This window comes from Octodon degus, unplaced genomic scaffold (genome assembly GCF_000260255.1).
Source record: "Octodon degus isolate 3935 unplaced genomic scaffold, OctDeg1.0 scaffold00172, whole genome shotgun sequence".
Taxonomy (NCBI): Eukaryota; Metazoa; Chordata; class Mammalia; order Rodentia; family Octodontidae; genus Octodon; species Octodon degus.
Window position 1 is genome coordinate 2,187,199 of NW_004524748.1, and position 21,576 is coordinate 2,208,774.

General features: G+C 37.8%; 1 protein-coding gene and 1 pseudogene across 1 annotated transcript in view; both read right to left on the bottom strand.

Annotated features, from left to right (window-relative positions):
• Adgrl3 (adhesion G protein-coupled receptor L3) overlaps positions 1-21,576 on the bottom strand; it is a 384,605-nt gene that overhangs the window by 134,328 nt on the left and 228,701 nt on the right. Inside the window, exons 9-12 of the mRNA XM_023703486.1 lie at positions 12,021-12,204; positions 11,031-11,153; positions 6,083-6,291; positions 4,896-5,072 (exon numbers count right to left, since the gene is read on the bottom strand). Of these exons, the coding sequence (XP_023559254.1) occupies positions 4,896-5,072; positions 6,083-6,291; positions 11,031-11,153; positions 12,021-12,204 (693 nt within the window). The remainder of the gene's footprint in view (positions 1-4,895; positions 5,073-6,082; positions 6,292-11,030; positions 11,154-12,020; positions 12,205-21,576) is intronic.
• Positions 5,834-5,976, bottom strand: LOC111813218 (annotated as a pseudogene).

The following is a 21,576-nucleotide window of genomic DNA, read 5'->3' on the forward strand; positions in this document are numbered from 1 at the left end:
GGCATGCCGTGCAGGCCTTGTCCCCAGGGTACTTTGACACAGAGATTGAGACTGGGCATGGTGGCGCACACCTGTAATCCCAGGGCATGAGAGACTGAAAACAGGAGGATGACTATGAGTCTGATCTATGTAGTGAGACCCTGTAGACCCTGCAGGCCCTGTACCAAATACATTAAAAAAATAAAAAAAAGCCTTCCCTGAGTAGGCAATATGTTGATATTTTTAGGATGCTTATCTTATATGCTAAAAAAAATGTGGGCAAAATTTGAAGAAAATGCTGACTGAGTAGTAGAGACAATGCAGGTAAGTGACAGAGAAGGGTGACTGGGGGCACAGGTAGAGACCTGCAGCAAAGATGGACACAGCTGCACATGACAATTTGATGTTATTAGCAGTCAAAATTTTTTACCAAACTCTTCTGTTTTTCCAAATTCATAAAATGGAATTTTCCCATGCAATTTTATTTTCTTTATAGGCTTTCTACTATTCAGAAAATAATAAGTAGGAATATAAATATCTGCTGCAACTGACTGCTACATTTTTTATTATGCATGAATAAATTAGTGTTCTATTTTAGACATTAATATAATTTAAATTTGGTTAGCATATTTCTTTTTCACTTTTAGTGATGAATACTTATTTTCTGTTTTTCTTTGATCGTTAAAATGTCAAACTCAAGTTGTGGCATCAAAATAGAGGCCACCACAAGAGACTATGATAGGAGAACCCAAAGACACATGTCTTGGTTGACCAGCTGACAAGGGAATGCATTAATTTTTCACTTGCTTTGTCTCTTGTGGACCTACAGTAGTGTCCACAGTCATGACTCTCACATAATAGACTGGGCCAAGCTTGGTAGGCAACGAACTGAGAAAAAAAATATTTATTTTGTTATTGCCTCAAATGTGGTCCATTTTTTCTGAGTTCATTCCCTCGACTGATGCGTGGAGTCCCACAGCCAGATTAACTCATTCTGGATTTAAATCTCTCACTTCTGAGTAGTACAGCTCACGTAGATCCATCGTGAAGCTTTGATAAAATTGGATTCATAGTCTGTGGAAGACGGAAGTTTGAATCGTGTGAACAAAGCTAAGAAAATTGTTCTTGTTGCTAACTGGGCTTGGGAGTGCTCCCACCTGAGGGTTCTGGACTGTCTTTAATGTCTAATCAAAGAAAGTTTTGGAAGAACAGATTTGAACTGGCAATATAAAGAAGGCAAAACTTTGCCACAGTTTTTGCATTTTCAAGTGTGTTGAACATTAATACTTCCTTTAACTTTACTGACATGGGGGATAAAAACTCACCAGGATATATTTTCTTCTTGCTAATTCATCTATCCATCTCCATAACCAAGGTATAGTATTTTTATGTTCCAGGTAGTTGTGACAGCTGAGGTGTACATCCTACATAAAGCCCTCCTTTATGAGGACTTAAAATTCTTGTCAAAATGCGGTAGTCTAGCAGTTATCACATCCATCATCCACATAGTAGGAGGAATGATATGTGTACAATGCAAAGTAAGGCAGCACCATTATTGTGTAGAAGTCAGCAATTATTTCTCAGTTGCTTGTAGAATAACCTCAAAAACTCATTAATAGGTAACTGGGAAAGGGACCCTACACCTAGGCCACAGAGCTTTGAGGGAATACAGTACAGCAGTGACAGAGTCATACAGCCTCATCCCACACTGCTGTGTGTGTGCAGAAATCCAGGGATTCTGAAAATTCTCAGTTCAGTCTACGCATGGGCAGTGCTGGGGTGGAACCTAGGGCTCACACTGCTGACCAAGGTCTAGTGCTGGGCTGTGTCTCCAGTTGCTGAGATTTCTAAATCTTAAGACTTGGGCTAGGGAGATAGCTCAGTGGTCTAAGCACAAGTACCTAGGTGAGCTCCCTGGTACCACATGCCCTGTGTAACAAATAAATAATAAAAAATATAAAAGATGTTTTAAGAAAAGCTCAAGACTGAGGTCTCTCAGCCATCATAGAGTTCAGTTTTCCTAGGTCAGGATGTATTGCATTTCCATTAGGTGTCCTTGTTACTAGTGAATATTCAGACATTGCAACCTGTGATACGTGAACATCCATGCTGGCTGCTGCCTGTGTGTAGACGTGAGGCCCATCTGAGTCTCTCAATGAGGCCCTGCATGACCACCACCTGGGAGCATACCCCAGCTCATCTCCAACTCCTGATCAGTCACACAATGCATACAGTACGGTTGTTCTAACCTCTCACACCATGTACAACACACCACAACATATCCCATTTTCTGTGTTCTACTCATGTTACTGTTTCCACACTTGTCCCCCACAATTTAACTTATTTGTTCATCTCTTTATTTGCCTCTTGCAAACCATCATCTCTAAGAAATTTTCCTGACCTTTGCAGTTTTGTCAGAGCACACTGTGAGAAAGGGTAGAAGCTACACATCACAGTAAACTTTGTTTTTATCATTACCTTATTACAATCTCATTATCTATCTGACTTTACATTAGGTTTGTATTTTTTTGTTTTGTCTTATTTTTTTGACACAAGAGTCTTGCTATGTAGTTCAGGCTGGCCTCAAACTTGCATTGATCCTCCTGCCTCAGCCTCCTCAGTGCTGGCATTACAGGCATGCACCATCATACCTGGCTCAATTTTATTTTTAAAAAGAACTAAATCTCTTAAAGCCAGCATCTTTTACTATTTATTATTATTTATTACTGCATTACATACTAACAAATATGGGCTGAACTAAAACATATGGTTAAAATTCCATGGTGTCTCACATTTCATTATGCCTGAAAAGATAACTGCCTTGAAAGTACCATCTGCCAATTGCTTGTTCTGAACAATTAAGTAACATTAATATCTACACTAAAAATTTTAGTTAATTTTATGAAAAAATGTTCAGTTTTTTCCAGATCCAGTTAAAGGTTTTAGTTTTCATTTTCTTTCTACAATCATATATATATAAAAGAAGAAATATATATATCTATAATATACATGGTAGTACAATAATATAAAATGCTATGAAAATGAAGCTTTGAATTTTGCATAAAACGTTGATGCAACATTTTACCTAAATGTTGAGCATTTTACCTAACAAAGTAAAAATACCAGTGGTAGTTCTAAAGAAAAATAATCTTTTATCAATTATATGAGACTAATAATTTTATGATACTCTTTGAAATATGTAAATTACAAAAGAAACCCATAAAAAACCATATTTTAACATTGTACTTATAATCAATTTAGTTTTTAACTTCATACAATTTTAGAAAAGTAACTCTGAGTGGGCAACTTGTTTAAAAGTTTAAAAAGCAGAACTTTTCAGTGCCATACACTGTATATAATCTAGTATTTGTTCAACTATAATTTTTGGCTGGACTCAAAATGTAGACCTAAGTCAACCGTAGTTCCTGACCCGCCGTGATGCAGAACAGAAAATACCAGCTTTCACAGTGTTTCCTGAATGGCTTAGAACAAACCTGAAGTTTCAAATGGGGTACGTCTCTTTAAACTGAGTATCTCAGCTTCAATCTTACTGACGTGCATACAGCTTTCAGCTGAGTTTTCCTGCTTAGGACTCCTAGGTTTGCACCGGAGCACCCCTCGGTTCTTTGCCACTGTCCAGAGGTCTCTCACAATGCAAACTCACGGGGTCCATCTCTTAGTTCTCGCTACATGAGGGCCATTTACACTGGGAAGAGCCTGGCAGCTAAGTTAGTCAGTGCCTGCCTGGGCAACACCTGGATTTTCCTTTAGTATACAGTCCTCTGGACTCAGAGGAACTCATTGACCTTCCATAGAGGCTGCCGAGCCTTCTGGGCTGCTGTTCTCCATTTTTGTGTTTCTCAGTTCCTTTCCTGAGTCAGCTGGATAGCAGTGTGCTCAGTCCTGTGTAGTTGCTGACTAACCCAACCCCAGCTTTGTAATCCAAGCCCACTGGCCTTTGTATCTAGTGTATTATCTTACCCTCTTTGTACATTATTTTCTGACATTTACTTATACAAAATAAAAATGGAGGTGCATGGATTCAGCAAAAAAAATCCAATATACTCCAGTAGTCCATAATAGTAGTGGGTTATGCATAGGATTGGCCATGTCAGAAGTTGTTGACTTGGGCCTTTCAAAGCTCAGAATATTAGTATGGATTTACTTTTCATACTTTGCTATTATACTTTTCTGCTGGATGATTAAGACCAAGATAAAGCAAGACCTATATAACAAGAAATGTAACTTTTGTCTCTGACAAGGTCAGTCAAATGCCCTCGAATTTAGCCTGAGACCCTGTACCACAGTCTGTAGATCCTTTGTCAGTGTCAGCCATGTGGATGAGTCATGGCCATTGCTTGACCAATTTGCTCTCTGTGAAAGCCTGAGAGAATGGAATACCCATCTCTGACAAAACTAAACAAAAAAAGGGGATATAAATGAAGGACCATTTTGTATCTGTATATACAAAAGTTAGGATAAATATACAACTACTTTCTCTTACTTCAATGAGAAGAAAAATTTCTACTAATAACATTTGGACAGGATATCATGTCTGCATCTTGTACTATGAATAACCACTATGAAAACAACAATATGCAATGTATTAATTATTGAAACTGTCCTATTAATCGGTCTTGAAACGGTCTCATTGCTATTTGTTTCTCAATAAAATTAATGAAGGAAAAACAAAGACAAAATAAAAATGGAGAACTAGCACAAATTTACTAAGCAAACTTCAATTTTATGGGTCATCCAAAACAATATGTCTTGAATGCCTAGCAAACAGTTCCTAGACAAGAGTTACTATGAAAGTCAAAAAGTACTGAAACTCCTGAAAGCTCTTGTGGCCAAGACTGTAGCCAGCGACCTGGCTGTGAGCAAAAGCATTCTTACCCTTTCTGCCCAGATCTTACCTTGACTTCCACGTGAGCCATCAGAACTGCAAAGTTGGTCAGGTGGTTACAAGAACAAGTAGTGTGGGTCTTGTTGGTTGTCAGGAGCCGGCAGCCTTGTGTGGACCAGTAGCCTGTCATGGTGCGCTTGGAATAGCTCCAAAAGGAACAGTTAGGGTTGAAATTTTCCTCTGACTGCTAGAGTGGAAACACAAGGAAACAAATAAATAAATAAAATAAAGAGATAAAAGGAAGAAAAAAAAACCCACTTCATTTTCATGTAAATTAAGTAGGCATTCCCTTTACACACAACACAGCTCTTTTTCTGCTATAATTCCTGTGGCCTTGTTGGTTTCCATATCAAATGATCCTCATTAATTCTAAACAAAAGAAAAACAGACTATTTTTTTCTGTTTTATTAGAGAAGTTTTTAAATTATTGATTTTTAAAAAATTAATATTGAAAGAATGTTAGTATCAGTGTTTCAGAAACATATCCGCTACCATCAGTTCAAAGCAAGTAAGTTAATTCTGGGAAACAACTTCTGAAATGAACTGAAGTTCTGAAGCCACCTTTTAGAAATCTTTGGGGAATTACAACTGCAATCAATCTTGGTATTTAGTCAAAAATAAATCTTTGCAAAAGACATAGCCACTTGTATTTTCCAATATGAGAGCCTGTACAGTTCCATTTAATATATTGCTAGCTCTTTTCAAAAGATGAATTGTATTTTTTTTTTTTTTTTTGCCACCAGAAATTGAACTCAGGACCTTGTGCCTGCCAGGCAAGTGCTTGTGCCACTGAGCTATATCCCTGGCCCTTGTAGTGCATATGTTTAAGATATAAAATATAATGTCATACAATATACACAGTTAGCTAAAAGATTACTATATTAGAGAAAATTACCATCCATAACCTCACTTCCATATGCATTTTACTTTCCTTATTTTTCTAGCAAAAGCAGCTATAATTTATTTCTGAATAAATTATATAAATTTCTGAATATAAGTTATCTCTGAAAAAAAAATCACTTCTACATCTTTGGATAATGAATTGCTGCATGAAGCTACACTTGATCTTAGCCAAAAGGCTGAGAAGTGATTGCAGAAACTAACAGAAATACTATTAAAATAAAAACCCATCTAATATTCATGTGTAATGAATGTGGATAATGTTGAACAACTGAATTCAACATGCCTTTTTCTTACCTTGATATGTTTGACAGTGAATACCACAGGATCAGCCAAATAAACTTTGTTGCTGAATTCTTTGTTAATTGCTGCTGTTATGACTGGTGAATTGACAATAACAGAATGGTTTGTGGACATTGCTTCAGTTCCCAACTTCATACTGGCATTCTCCGTGGACAAATAAGGGCCCAAGTTGTTATAGAGAACAAAGGCCACTCTGATCTCTCCTAAAATGAATGCAAATGTGAATTATGAAGTGGAAAGTACTCTGATTCTTGTGTACATTTTGCCTAATTTAGTTCTAGCTAGATAGTAATTGAATATGTATACCATGCGCTATCATACACACAAAATTCGCATTTATTTTATTGGTCCAAAGTGCAAAGTCACCGTTTGCTGAAATAACTACCTATCAGCACTTGAAAATAAATTCATTTCCATCTTTCTCTCATTCCATACTCAAAACTGAATTCCAGATGGTCATAGACTGAACACAAAAACCAGAACTGTAAACATTATAGAGTGACACACAGGATTATACATTCATTCTCTGAGGAAGAAAAACATGAGATGTATAGGACTCATAAACATAAGATAGAGAACTGAACTTTATCAGAACCAACTACTTGAATGCATCAAAGTACATTAAGAACTAAAGCAAACCACAAAACAGGGAAAACAGGATTAATAAATATATGAAGTTTTCTGTTGTCAATAAAATAGTAGATGATATTTTCGAGTGATAAAGCACAAACACATATAATTTTAGGAAAAAAGAGAAATGAAGAGTCAGTGGACACTCGAAAAAGAATCAGCTTCACCAGTAATTAGGGAAATGGAAATCAAGACAGGTTGAGGTTGGGATTTTATAACAACTAATCTCCTTAAAAAGAATGGATGACAACCCGGGTAGGGAGAGAGTGGAACTCCTGTGCACTGCTGGAGGGAGGGCAAAACAGTTCCAACTACACATGTAGAAAAGTATTTGTCAGTGTCTTGTAAATTTAAGGAGGTATGGTCCGTCTTCTGTAAGTAATAGCACATATTCACAAAGGAACAAAATCTTGCAGAATATAGTTGCTGTATTTCTTTCTTTCTTTTTCTTTTTTTCTTTTTCTTTCTTTTTTCTTTTTCTTTCTTTCTTTTTTTTTTTTTTTTTTTTTTTTTTTTTTTTTTTTTTTTTTTTTCAGAACTGGGGATTGAACTCAGGCCCTTGCACTTGCCAGGCAAGTGTTTATTCTACCGAACCATCTCCCCGGCCCCAGTATCTGTATTTCTCAAAAGTGAACACAATTGAAATGGGAGAAGAAACAAGTAAAGAATATTAATTTCTAGGATACTGTATACTATTATAATATATATACTATAATTTAGTTATAATAATATAATAATACCATAGTTTGCATCAACAAACTATTGCCCAATGATACTTCGTGACTGGAGCTCCAGAATATTTAGCTTAGTTATAGAATTCACACTAAAGAAAGCACATTCTGTCTGATTCCAGCTACATGAACTCTAACAACAGCATACTTTTGTCTACAGAAAGAGAAATGAGAAAGAATTCCTGTGATACAAAGAGGAAGAAAAGAATGTAAGAGACATCAGGAAGTTTTCTAGGTCTTGCCTTACATCTATCCATATAAAACCACATCAGTTTACCAAGAAAGACACTGTTCTATTTCCATGGTTACTAAAAATGAGGAAATTACATTTCCCATCTCAGACTCTTATGGTCAAGTGAGAAGACAGACTAAACAGTTTTTGAAGAAGGTGGCTGTTTAATATCCATACTGTGCTCTCACGTTAGGGATTTGGAAATGCAAAATGCATATGTGCTTGTTTTCCCAGTTACCCTTGCAGAGAGGTTCTCTGGGAACCTCAGTGAGATGTACCCAATCAGACACAGTGGCCTCAGACTCTGGATGAGAGCTCAGCGACCCAGTGAAGCAGGGAGTGCAGTGGTAACAGCACAGGCAGCGGCAGCAGCAGCAGCAGCACAAATGCTGCACCCAGACTTCAGTGTGGCCACCATGATATGTGATGTAGGTTCCCTATTGGCTGATTCAGCCTTCTCGCCTCATTGACTCCTGGGCCTGCTGCACACGGAATCCATCACGCTTTCCATCATCCAGTAAAGATCATGAAGAAGGCTGCACATCAGAAGGAGGGATTCTGACCCAACCCAGGTCTGTTAACAGAGATCTATAGAGATAACAGACTGAAAAATATTAACTCACCAGGTACGTCCTATCTGTTGCAATGGAGTGTTCTTCCCCTTTAGATTTAGTATAAAAATGCTGATCTCTGGAAGGCTAGCTAGAGAGGGAAGAGCCTTCTATTTTTTCTTGTTTATATTATCAATTTTTATTTTAATTGGCAACAGGTCATTCCAATTTCTTCTTGTTAGTGCCATGTTGCCACCTCACCCCATTGTACCAGTGCATTTAATCACCAGTGCATTGAGATCCCTCATCTCAAAATGTATGCTTACATATGACTTGAAAATAACCACCTATACAGGGGCTGGGGAGATAGCTCAGCACCATAAGCTCCTGCCTGGCAAGAACAAGGTCCTGAGTTTGATCCCTGGTACCAACGAAACAAAACCAACAAAAACCTGTACAATAATGTAGTGGAGAATAAAAGAAATGAACACCATGCTACTGTGATGAACTTGCACATATGACAATCATCCTTCACTTCGAGGCTGAAAATTCATGCACATCTCCCATACACCCTCAGGGAGTACTCTCCTGTGCCCAGGCACTGTGTAAAGCACTAGAATCACATCAGTAACAAGAATCAACAAGGTCCGTTCTCTCATGGAGAATCAGACAACAAGGAGGAAGTTTAACAATATAATAGCTTGTAATGGCAAGTAAGTTAAATATTATGAATACACACTGGCATTAGCATGGCTAATGGGTAAAGAGTGGTCTATATTAAAGAGATAAAGACTTGCCCTAAAGAAGTATGATTTATTTTAAAAAGTAAAGAGAGGGCCATCAGGATAGCACAGCAGAGTAAGCACCTGCTTATGCAAGCACAGGGACTGGGGTTTGATCCCTGGCCTCACACGCCATTCAGGTTAAGCACCCTCAGCATGCTGAGCCAGCCATGGTGACTGGGTGTGGGGGTGAATGCCTGTAACCTAAGAACTGGGAAGGCAGAACACAGGAGGATAGCTATGAGTCCAAGCTGCACAGTGAGACCTGGTGCCAAATGCATTTAAAAAAAAGTGAATGTACAAGTCATTGTGTAAATAAATATAGAAATTGCATTTCAAGAACAAAGAAAAGAAAATGTAACCAAAACAGTTCTGATAGAGAACATGTGCATTGTGGGCCAGGAAAAGTGTTGAGGCTATCCACTTGAATGAAGGAAAACATGGTGAAGATACAGAGCTGAGGTGAACAAGGCCAGAAGGAGTAGACTGGGGACAGGGCAGGACGAGGTGAGGTGCAGATCCATTCAGGTGTTCCCTAGGGCTGAGCTACCTACTTTATGAAGGATCCTCTCTCAACAGGAAATGTTCTTAGAGGGCAGAAGCGACCACAGAAGCAGAGAAGCCAATTGGGAAGCTAACTCAGGAACAAGATTTTGCTATGTCTCATCATGCGGATGCCTCTAACATTATTTTAGTCCAATTGACAAAATAATTACATATGGTTCCCATCTTCTAAGAATTCTAGCACTTATAAAGCATTTTACTTTGATGACAAAGTATGAATTTTCTTACTACTTAACAGCGTCTTCCTCCTGTAAGAACTATACACACAGTCATGAGACACACACAACTGTCCTGAGTTGGTGGCTTCACCCTGAGGCTATCTTCCCATCCTCTCACAGTTGGCTGCTGCCTTGGCAAAAATGTGTTTTATAATTTCAAGCTATATGAAGCTTAGGACCTACTTTTTCTACATGATAATTTATTTATTGAATTTTAAGTTTATTTTTCAATAAATTCAGCCCAACAGTAGGCTGAGCTGACCTACATATACCAGGTCCAAATTTTCAGTTTGTTTTGCAAAGTATAGAAATCCTCTCAAAAAATGTTGAAATAAAAAAGAAATCATGTTTTAAAATAACAAGTAAGGCTGAGGAGATAGCTCAGTGGAATAAGCGTTTGCCTAGCAAGCGCAGGGTCCTGAGTTCAATATCCAGTACTGAAAAAAAAAAAAAAAAAATTACAAGTAAAACTTCCTTTAAAATTTTTGTAAGATAAAACTGCATATGCAGAGTTACTCTTTTCAAGGAAAAATCATATCATCTAGATTTTGGTGTTCATCATTTCTCACACATTCAAATTTTTAAAAATTGCAAAGTTGTGGAATAATTTCCAAATCTGATAGAGAACTGTAGGGAAAAAGCATCACTGGAGATGAGGAGGGAATAAAGAAAGAGAATGCTATAAAGAGGAGGAAAGAAAAGCTCTTGCATGGAAATCTATAATCCCAAAGCTAAGAATCAATGCACCTTTTTTCCCCTGCATTTATTGGACATTTGTACTTCTTTTGTGAACTGGCTTTCATTTCAGTTGCTCATTTTTTTATTGGGTCTTTTATCTGGGGATTCTATTGTTTTGTGTTCTTTATATAGTCTTCATTTTCATCATCTGTCCCAGGAATAGCTGCTGAAAGTATTTTCCTATTCTGTAGGGGTCTCTTTGCTGTGGCGAATATTTTCTCTACTGGGCAGAAACATTAATTTGCTATAATCCCATTTGTTGATTCTCAGTCTTATTTCTTACGCCATCGGGGCTCTGTTCAGAAAGTCAATGCCTCTGCCTATATCTTCAAGAGTTGTCTTATACCATAACTATTTTAAAGATTACAATACATACTATATTAGCAATTGGTATTCTCTTATTATTGCATTATGAAACTTGGTTTTGTCCTTCCACAAAATAAAAAAATCAATAAACCTATGTAATTTCAATACTATTTAGCATAAAGTAACTTACCATTTCGACCATTTTGCTTTAAAGTATTTGCAGAGAGCTGGATAGAGCTTCCATGGGCCATGTTCTCTGGGAATTTTAGGTCTTCTAAGTTTCCCTCTGTGCTCAGCCTTGCAACTTCTAACTCTGTTAACCACAGAGAGGGATTAGTGCTCACTGAGGAGCGTGCCCAGGCTACGATCAGCTCCCAAATCACCAAAATAGTTCTAAATGCAAATTGCTGGGGTTCTTGTACTATTTGTCATGCTAATGTAGTTCAGTCTATAAGATCATATGTTGTTTCTCTTTTAATGTTTTCAAAATAAAGAGAAAATTATCAAATCATATAAATAATACAAATGTACTATTAATAACATCAAACATTGAAAAACCAAGCCTATATCTGCATGCTTTAGGTTAACATTGAGAATATTTTTATTTCATGAATTGAGTAACATCCTTCTATAATCTGAGCTGTGCTATCATACCAACAGTGAGCTAATAAAGAGAACAAAATGTGAACTGGTTTTAACAAACCTCCTGAAATAAAATTGTCAGCTGCATCTTATGTCATGATAATATGAATTTATATTCTTTATAAGCCACATAACAAAACTATTGCTGTTTTTTCATCTTCACTCAAATGACCTAATTGTTTATACTATGTAATTCAAACATAGATCTGAAATGACCTGTAAGCCCTGCATTAGGAGGACACAGTACTAAGTAGCACAAATGATGTATACATAAATAAAAATTCAAAGGGTAAACAGACCTCACTGCAAGTGATCTCAGGGTAATATGTCCAAAACTCTAATGTCCTATCAAGTTTAATAAATGTACTTTTGACTTTGATAGGGCAAAAGGTGGTGCCTCCCTAATCTAAGGAAAAGGAATATGTTATCCATCAAAATAAAGCATGACTCTTATCTTGTATGCCAGAGGTACTTTCTTTGTTTCCTTTTTCTACTATGAAAGAGTCTCTGCACCATCTGTGTGACAAGGACCACTTACGGATATTGTCTGTGTTCTCCCTGACGATGTCCGTTTTCAAAAGGTTATCGGCCAGCACGAAAGCGCTCTCCTCCACAGTGTCAAGAAGCATGGTGGCGGCCCGCAGCTGGTCACTTGTGGTCAGGTCTCTCCACGCATTCAGAGCTTGTGGCTGAAGGAGGTTGTTAACTGTCTCAACCATTGCCTACGAGAGGATGAACAGAATAACAGAGGTCTCTAGTGAACCACAGGATTGTCAGAAATCCAGGGCTACATGTCGCCCAGCAAGCAAGGATCAGCAGTGTACACAAGTTTGCTATTGTCCCAGCCTCCCTGTGAAATACTGCGGCTGGAGCATTCATTTTCCCCATAAAACCCTGGATAAAACTTTGCAAGACAAGAGGAAATCCTGTTCTTTTGTTTTGAAGGACAACAAATCAAGCCATGCTTGCTTTTTAGAATCAACAGTGCAGGCTTCAATAAGACTATGATCACGTAATTAAATTATTTGGCTTGGGAGCCATTGACAAGTAATTTAAACCAACAGTTTTGCCACATGACCCACAGAAAAATAACACTCTTCCCTATCCATCACCAAAATAGGGAATGCTGACCTCAACAGGGACACAGTAACTATGGATGGGGCAGCACAAGGGTCTATGTCTACAGGTTGAGGAGGCACTGAGCAGACAGCATTTTCTTATTCTTTCTTTTTCTTCCTAAGCCAGCCATTAAAATATCAGAATGGAGAAAGTATCAAAGCATACATACTCCCAGGGGCGTTGATATGTTATATGTGGAGAGAAACCTCCTTCATGCTATTTACTATTAGGAAGGGGAATAAACAGCTGGAATTCACTGCCCATGGCCTTTTGGTGTTTTTTCTTTAGAAAAGAACCAGCAGTAGGTATATCCAACATGCAGAGACAAAACAACACATTTCTCATTGCTTCATCCAAAGGAATCATCTCTCCTTATAATTCATGCATTTCCTGTGGTTTTAGGTTATAAAGTAAAAACAGTTCTCCCAACAAGGTCTTGAGCATCATTCACACATCGAGAATTGCAAAACAGAAAAATACAACACCTAGAGTTTGAAAGTGATCCTCGCTGGACCCATTCATTCTAAAACATGCCTCTAATCCAAAAATAAAATTGAATAAACAGCCAACACAGACACTGTTTTGAGGCAGCGCATTGTTGTTTTAAAACAGGGCTCTGTTACTGACACACTGGTGGAGAGGCCAGAGAGACAGGAGGCCTGTCCTTTACACTGCCGTGTTTGCTCCTGGCTGGTATTTTCATAGTAACCAAGTAAAAACTGTTAAAAATTTTCAGCTACATAATGAAACACCTTGGCTACCAATTAACACCAGCTTCAAAAACTAATTTGCCTTTTGATAAAAGTTGTTTTTCTTGATATTTTCCCCACTATTCCAAGTTCTGGCCAAAAACATCACTGGACTATTTAATACAATAGTCCAACTCATCATTAGACACACATACACACATACATAGACAGACAAAAATCTGTCATGAATGTAAAGACTGGATGCTTTCACATAGTGTGTCTAGTTCTGTCCTTTATTCTGCGTTTACGGCTGGACAAAAGTATTTCCAATTGCAACAAAATGAACTCCTTTCTAGGAAGTTCTCTGCAGGGGAATGCCAACAGGATATGACAAAAAAAAGAGGTGCCCGATAGTAAATAAATAAACAAACAAAAAGTGGTGCTATTTTCTGAAGCCAAACAGAAGACATCAAATCTTGAGTGCAAAGAGGTATTCTTTCAAGAATGAAGTGATTCACTGAATTCATTAGGAATGTTCTAACTATGTCACAGAAAGTATGCAAAAGAAATTATGTGGCTGCTTTGAAACAGAGCAGTCATGTTAGCTGTTAATAAGTTTAATACTTGTTAAATGATTTCACATTGATTAACTTAAATTTTACATCAGAGACCATTTATGAAGGGTAATGCAGTATTTCTTTTCTGCCCTTTGTTGTTTTTAATTACTTACTTTTAAAAATGCAAAATGAGAAAGAAGGAACACTAAACAATATGGCGACCTCCAGCACTGTTATACAACAAAATTCGAAACAACTGGTTGCAAAAAAATCTGGAGAATCCAAAAGAGTCTGAATAGACTCATATGGAGTCTGCATCAGGCTTTCCTGCACAGAGAAGCTCGGGGCCAGATGGCTCGCTGGGGAACCCAACCAGCCTTTAAAGGAGAATTAACTCCAGCTCTCTTCAAATTCTTGCACCACACTGAAGATGAAAGTATGCTGAGCACATAATATTTGAGGTCCTATCCAGGACAACTGGACAGCAGAAAAGAAATAAGAACTGCTAGAAATGAAGAAAAAAAAATTGTTCCTGTTTGCAGATAGCATGATCTGTATGTAAGAAACATGAAACTTTCCATTAGTAGCAAAATAGATGACCCACTGGATCTAATAACCAATCTCAGAACCTGTTTATAATAGAGTGCATCATCTAAAAATGTGTTATGTGGCCAGGGAGATAGCTCCGCTTTCCAAGCACCTGCCTACTAAACATGAGGACTTGGGTTCAATCCCCAGTACCGCATGCCATGCTGGGCCTGCACAGAGCCTGCCACCAAAACCGAGCAAGGTTGGCACACACTTGTAATCCCAGTGCTGGGGAGGCTGAGACAGGAAGATCACTATGAGTCTGAACTGTGTAGTGAGACCCTGTACCATATAAATAAATAAATAAATAAATAAAAGATTTTTTTTAAATGTGTCATCTCTAGAAGCCTAGGTGCTACTAATTAACAGCTTAGTTTTACAACTGAAGAGGTAAAAGGTGCAATATTTTTGTAGTTATAAAATTTTAACATATTTACAAATGATATCATCCCAAATATGGTAGGCATTCTCTTTACAAAAGTGTTGAATCCAATTTCTGTTTAAGATTCAATAATTACCAAGTTTGTTAAAGAATTAATACAGATAAAATATGGCCCAGAAACTCGGAAATGGGTCACTTATAAGACAGTTTTGAGATGCATTGAGTCTGCGTGGAGAAACACTTATTCGTGATTGTTTAAGCCTAATTGTGAGAATATACTAACAAGAAGACTGAGAATGTCTTCTGCAGCACTAAAATCATTTGTAGGATCTGGAATTACATCCACTGAACTTGTACTAGACTCTACCTCGCATTATCTTTGTGGCCCTGGGTGAGTTGCTTCACTTCTCTATATTTTATATGTAAATTAATAACACATTATGATAAATTGTAAAAGCTTCCTGGCTCATATATGGGCTTAATATGTAATTTTATTTTTAGTGCCACTTGATAGCACAGTTTAGTGCGGAGAGGAGAGATGGCTTCTTGTAGAAAGCATAAGTGCTCTCTGATGATTCTTAAGTAGCCACAGAACACTGAGACAGGGAGGGAATCAATCCTGTGCAATGCAAGCCTCATACGTTGACCTCTTCTAATTCTATATTCCCTGAAACTTTGAAGAAGAGAAGAGCAGTGCTTTGAAAAGATGCTGAGGAATAAGAGTAGAAGCATGAATAAATGGATACATTTTTCTGCTAGGGAAATCATGGTAGGTCCACCTTAGGTTTCTAATAACTACAGATTATTTAAGCTTTCTAATTATTAAGATTATGCTTTCTAGTTAAACTTTCTATATATTCTATAATATCAATGTCTGGATGCACGGTAACGTTATACATTATGGGAACTCATAGCATTAAATTCAGCCCATAAGTAAATTAACTTGACCAAAACATTCTTCAGTTTTTCCATTGCTGGGCACAACTCTGAACACCCACAGCTAAGATTAGGAGGAGTTTCATTTGGCTTACGGTTTTAGGGAGGTCAGTCCATAGTTGACTGGCTATAAGGCCAAAAAAAAAAAAATGGTAGAAAGGTACAGCAAAGAATGCATGCTCACTTTGTGAGGGTAGGGAATGGGAGCAAGAGGAGAGTGCCAGAGCAAGGAGATGGGCACCAGGTAGGGCTCTCAGGGCCCAGGTTGCAGGGTCCACTCAGATATGCCCAGCAGCATGACCTTCTAACCTCCTAGGTGGCCCCGAATGCAATCAGGTTGAGATAACTGTGCTGCGCCATCACAGCTAACTTCACTCATAGCATATAACTGTGGTACATTTGTTAATTTTAAATTTTAAATAATTCTCAATTGATATATTTTTAAGCATATAAAATAAATTTTTATTTACTTGGTGTAACTACTGTGGAAATCACTGGAAGAAAAGCAGTTCTATATCCTTGCAATAACAACTTTTGTCATTACCCTAAGAGGAAGCACCTGTGAAATAGTCTCAGATTCCTTAGCAGGAATGCACAAAAGCATTACCTCTGAGAAATACATCAGTCATACTTATTACCTGGGTAAGCCACCAAATTCAAGCCGTAAGGTGCACAACAGTACATGGAGAACCTAGTTTCCATTCTTTTTCTACATTAAAAGAAAGGTGTGTTGACAAATGTTTATGATTCCTGCACCCCGGAAAGCTGAGGCAGGAGAGACCCTAATTTGAGTCCCACTAGGGCATCTTAGCTACAGCTTAGTGAGAGCTTGTCTCAAAAATAGACAAGTAAATAAACAGCTGGGGTGCAGCTCATTGGGAAGGCCTTGGCTATAATCACTGGTGCTGTGAAAGAGAGAGGGAGAGAGAGACAAGGGAAGAGAGAGGAGGGAAAGAAAGAAGGGATGAGGGAAGGAAGGAATGAAGAAAGAATGGTGGGAGGGAGGGAAAGGAAGGAGGAGGCAAGGAAGGAAAGAAGGAAAGAAGGAGGGGAAAGCAGAGGGAGGGAGGAAAGAAAGAAGGGAATAAATAACTCAGCAGGAATAACTCATAAAAAGATGCACACATGTACCACCAATGCAGATTTCTGAAAACAAGCTTTCTAATCATGAGCTTATTCTAGTTTTAAACCTAAACATCCTTCACTCCAAGGGCTCTTCCATTATCACCAAAGCTAGGGGGAATTTTTCCATCCTTAAATTTATTGCCCATAAATAAATAAATAAATTTATAGGCTTTATTTCTTAAAAATGTGTTTAGGACAGGGTCTCACTACATAAATCAGACTTGTAGTGATTGTTCTGTTTTCAACCTCCCAAGCACTGGGATTACAGGTATGTGTCACCACACCCAGTCTCAACTGCAGTCTCCATGCACCCTGGGGGCCGAGCCAGCACAGCACACCGGGGTTCGAACTCTAGTCCCCACATCTGCCTAAATAGGCACTTAAAGTCCACTGAGCTATTGGAGTGACCCTTACTTTGTATCATTAAATGGACTTCATATATTCATTTACTTACATGGCTATTTGAGAACTTAACTGAATGGAAGGCAGTCTACATGAAGCAGTCCACATGACTACAACAGTTCCAATTACTTTTCGTTGAGTGACTCACCATCCTGTGAAAATTCACATTTCAGTCAGATTTTACCCTTTTTCATACCACAGGGACTCTCTCTGAAGGCACTGGCTAATGGTATAACATCAGAGTAACTGCAAACAGTAAAACTTATTAACTACCCATGTTTCTTGATTCATTCTCATTTCATACATTCAATACTCCTATGGTCTCTATGTCTCTTTGATTTAAGGTAACATAAGTTTCTTATTTGGCTAATTAAGAAACAACATAAGTATAGGCCTGGATGCTGTGAATTCCAAAATTAAGGAGCCAACAAAATGTATGTCTAAGAAGGTTTCACTTTCTGTATTTTCATGTGGTGCAAGGTGATCAAACTCATAGTCTTTCTGATGGGAACCAGTCCCATTCACAAGGGCTCTGCCCTCGTGCCCCACCTCCAATCACCAGTACACTCGGCAATAAATTTCAATAAACGAGTCACAACACAATATTAGACACCAGCAGGATCAGTGCTTACTCATCTTTATGAGAATTTCCATATCTGTGCCTGGCTGGCTCATTACATACGGTGTCTGAGGGGCACGATCATGACCATTTGTGTTTCCTCAGGGTAAATGTTGCTGACTTTATATTCTTGGGGCATTAATTAATAATCATTATCCAAGGCTAATTTATTTTTATTATCGGAGCATTAATGATCTTATGCAAAATAAGAAAACTGGAAGCACCTTTTATTTCTATAAATTTTGTCATGCCTCCTAAAAAGTACTGTAAATGAAGTTTATGTGGGTGCAAAAGGATCAATGAAATTTTACTGAATTTGTGTGATATGCAAAGAATTATGAGAAGCCCTATGGGATGAGGTTAGAAAAGAAGAAAAATAGGGCCGGAGAGACAGCTCAGTAGAATAAGTGCTTTCCAGGCAAGTGCAAGGTCCTGAGTTCAATCCCCAGTACCGCAAAAAGAAAAAAAGAAATACAGAAAAATACAGAGCTGCCTTTTCGTTTAGCTGTGTGTTGAGGCAAGTCAAGAGCTACAAACCTTCAGCGAATGGGATACAAAGCAACAGACCTGCTGGTCAAAAGCTCCCAGGACACAGGTGTTTTGAAGCTAAGCACTAAAAAATACATGTACTTTCCTAGACTCCAAAGAGGAAATTCAAAAGTACAAGACATAAGAAGCAATTTATGAAAAATTTACCTTCAGTAGACCATTTGAAAGTTAAGAACAAATACTTCACAGTAATAAATACTTTTGTTTTGTTTGATGAGACAGGGTCTCACTACGTAGTTCAGGCCTTGAATTTACTATGTAGCCCAGACCTGCCTCGAACTCACAGTAGTCCCCCTGCCTCAGCCTCCCAAATGCTGGGATTACAGGCATGTGTCACCATGACCAGCTACATTTAAACTAATAAACTTAGACTATCCTCTTGGAGAAACTGCCTAGTAATATATAGTACACTTTACTCGTCAAAATCTTTTTTTTTAATTAGGTTCTCCTAAATGCAACATGTTTGTCAATATATACCCTAATCATTATGCTAAATATTATTTTCTCTTCATTTAGTATGTTACATCTATAAATATTTGTCTTTATTCCTAAATCTCAGGATAGTCTGAGAAAAGAAGTAAGACTTCAGGTCTTCTCTGCCATCATCTCCCCCTCTTTGACTGCACTTATGGTCGTGGGCTATGAGCAATACCTACTCAACACAACCCACAAACACAGCGATTCCACCACCTTCCTGGTCCCTGGAAGTGCTCAGGGGTGTCTGCACAGAGATGGAATTAACTAGCCAGGTTTACCCTGAATTAGATTCATAATTAGAAAAAAAAGCGGGGAAAGTTTTTCTTCAATTATTCTTTCTTTTTGACGTTTAGATATAAAGTTTTCACCTGAGAATTAAAAACTCCACAGGAAAAGCTTAAAATAATTACTGAAGAAAGCACTTGGTACTCCAATCTGGATTTAGATATTGATTCAAGTCAAAATTTTAAAGGTCAAATGCTCAGAAAGTCTTCAAAACAGTTTATAACTTGCCCGATTTTTTTTATAACAAATCAAGTTGAGTGACTGATATTTACACATCTGATCAATAAACCTAGGTTTATTTTATAACCACTGTCATTTAATATTATCAGACATGTAAAAACTACTAATCTCTGAACTCCCTTTAATATTACAGTGAAATATTGGCATTTTTAAGTCTTAATTAAAACTAGATTGTATAACACAACTGACCTTACTATATAGTAATAAGGACCTTTAACAGAAGAATGAGACAAAGGTCAAATTTCATAGACGATATTCAGCTTCTTTAACACGTCTTCTTGTTCACAGAAGTGTTGTTTTACACAAACTACATTTGACTGTATCACTTTTAAGAAGCAGAGGAATTTGGTATGAGATCAAGGAACACTATTAAGGAGATCTGAGTCCTAGTGCAAGAATTAAGTAGAGCTGTCGATCTGGTCAACCCTCCAGATAACTCAGTGTTTCTTCTACAAATGCTGAGAACATTCCCTGTGGCAGTCAGTTGGGACGCAGCAAGGAAGAGAGCTGCTTCCCCTGCCCTCAATGCGATGCTACAGAGAGACTGGACAGTCAAACACATAAAGTTCAACAAGACAAGCATTATCCTGGAATCAAGAGGCAGTGCCTCTACTGAAAAGGCAATTTCCGTCCTGCTTTCTTCTGTAACCCACTGATTATTCAATGAGGTTTTATTTCATTCCCATATTTTGCATAGCTTCTATTCTTCATTTACTACTGATTTCCAGCTTCAACCCTTTATGATCTGATAGTATACATGGGATTATTTCAATCCTTTCGTATTTACTTACACATTCCTTCAGGCCTAAGACATGATCTATTTTGGAAAAAGTTCCATGTGTTGTTGAGAAAAATGTGTATTCTGTTGTTGTATGAAACATTCTGTAGGTATCTATCTGTTAACACACATTTATTTGATCTTGTGGCTTAACTCTGATGTTCTACTGGACACTTTTGTCTGACTAGTTGACCTGTCCAAATGTTACCAAGTTCAAACAGAAAACATCTAGTACTCATTTAATATATGACGACTACAACTCACAACCTCCTGAGGATATATAAATAAAAGTAGCACTGTTCTTTCCCAAGCAGTTCAGCAACAGAAATAGCAGAAATATTAAAATAAAGCTTGATAATTGCTGCCATTGAAGAAAACTGAAAGTGTTAAAAGTTCTCATAAGACAGCAGTTATCAAAACCAAGTGCACACAAGTACTTCTGTAGAGTAATGGGCATGTGACTCAAGTGCTGCCAGATAAGACAGAGGGACTCAGACAAAAGGAAGGAGAAAGCAAAGTTATCTAGAACTCATCTAAGTAAAAAAAAGGACATAAAGGCAGACGCCTGACCTGCATGGATTTCGGTAGTTTGGTCTCCCAGGCTCCCAGGAGGAAGGAGAGGTCAGTGGAAGGTGACTAGCAAGGGAAGTCACCCAGCTGAACACTCTGGTGTAAAAGGTGACTGTTTTCTCAAAGGCCAAAAGAGATTAATATACAGTCTCTGGGTAGGGACAAGGAATGATCAGATTTCCAATTTCCAAATATGACCCAGAAGTAGAGAGAATGGATTAATGGAAGAATGGGGAAATGTGTAAACCAATCATGTGCTTAAAAGTGCTCAGTGACGTTAGAAAACTGAGTATCAGAGGAAAAGAAAGTTTATATTCAAACACATCCTGCAAAACTTGCATTACCTTCTTATACCTGCACTCTCCTTTAATCCACCACTTTAGACATACGGAACTTCTCACTCTCAGCACACTCCATTGCCTTCTCCCTTGAACACCGTCACAGGAGTGAGGTGGAGTGGTCTTTCTCCTTGCGTGCACTCCACACGACGAGCCTGATGTTGCCATGACTCAGCTTTATAATCATCACCTCAGAAAACTCTTCCCTGATCCATACAATCTAAAGTAAGAGACTCACTTAATGAAGTAATTCTGTTTTAATTCTTTCCATACTGCTTCTGCCATCATCTTATTTTATTATTTTGGCTACCTGACTGGTTTACTAATTTATTCCCAGATATGGAAAGGAGCAGATAATACCTAATTTGTTTTGTCTCCTTTTTTCAATTGTTTGTACCTTTTCTCTTATTAATTTCTTTTGTTTTCTGTTCTTTTCTTTT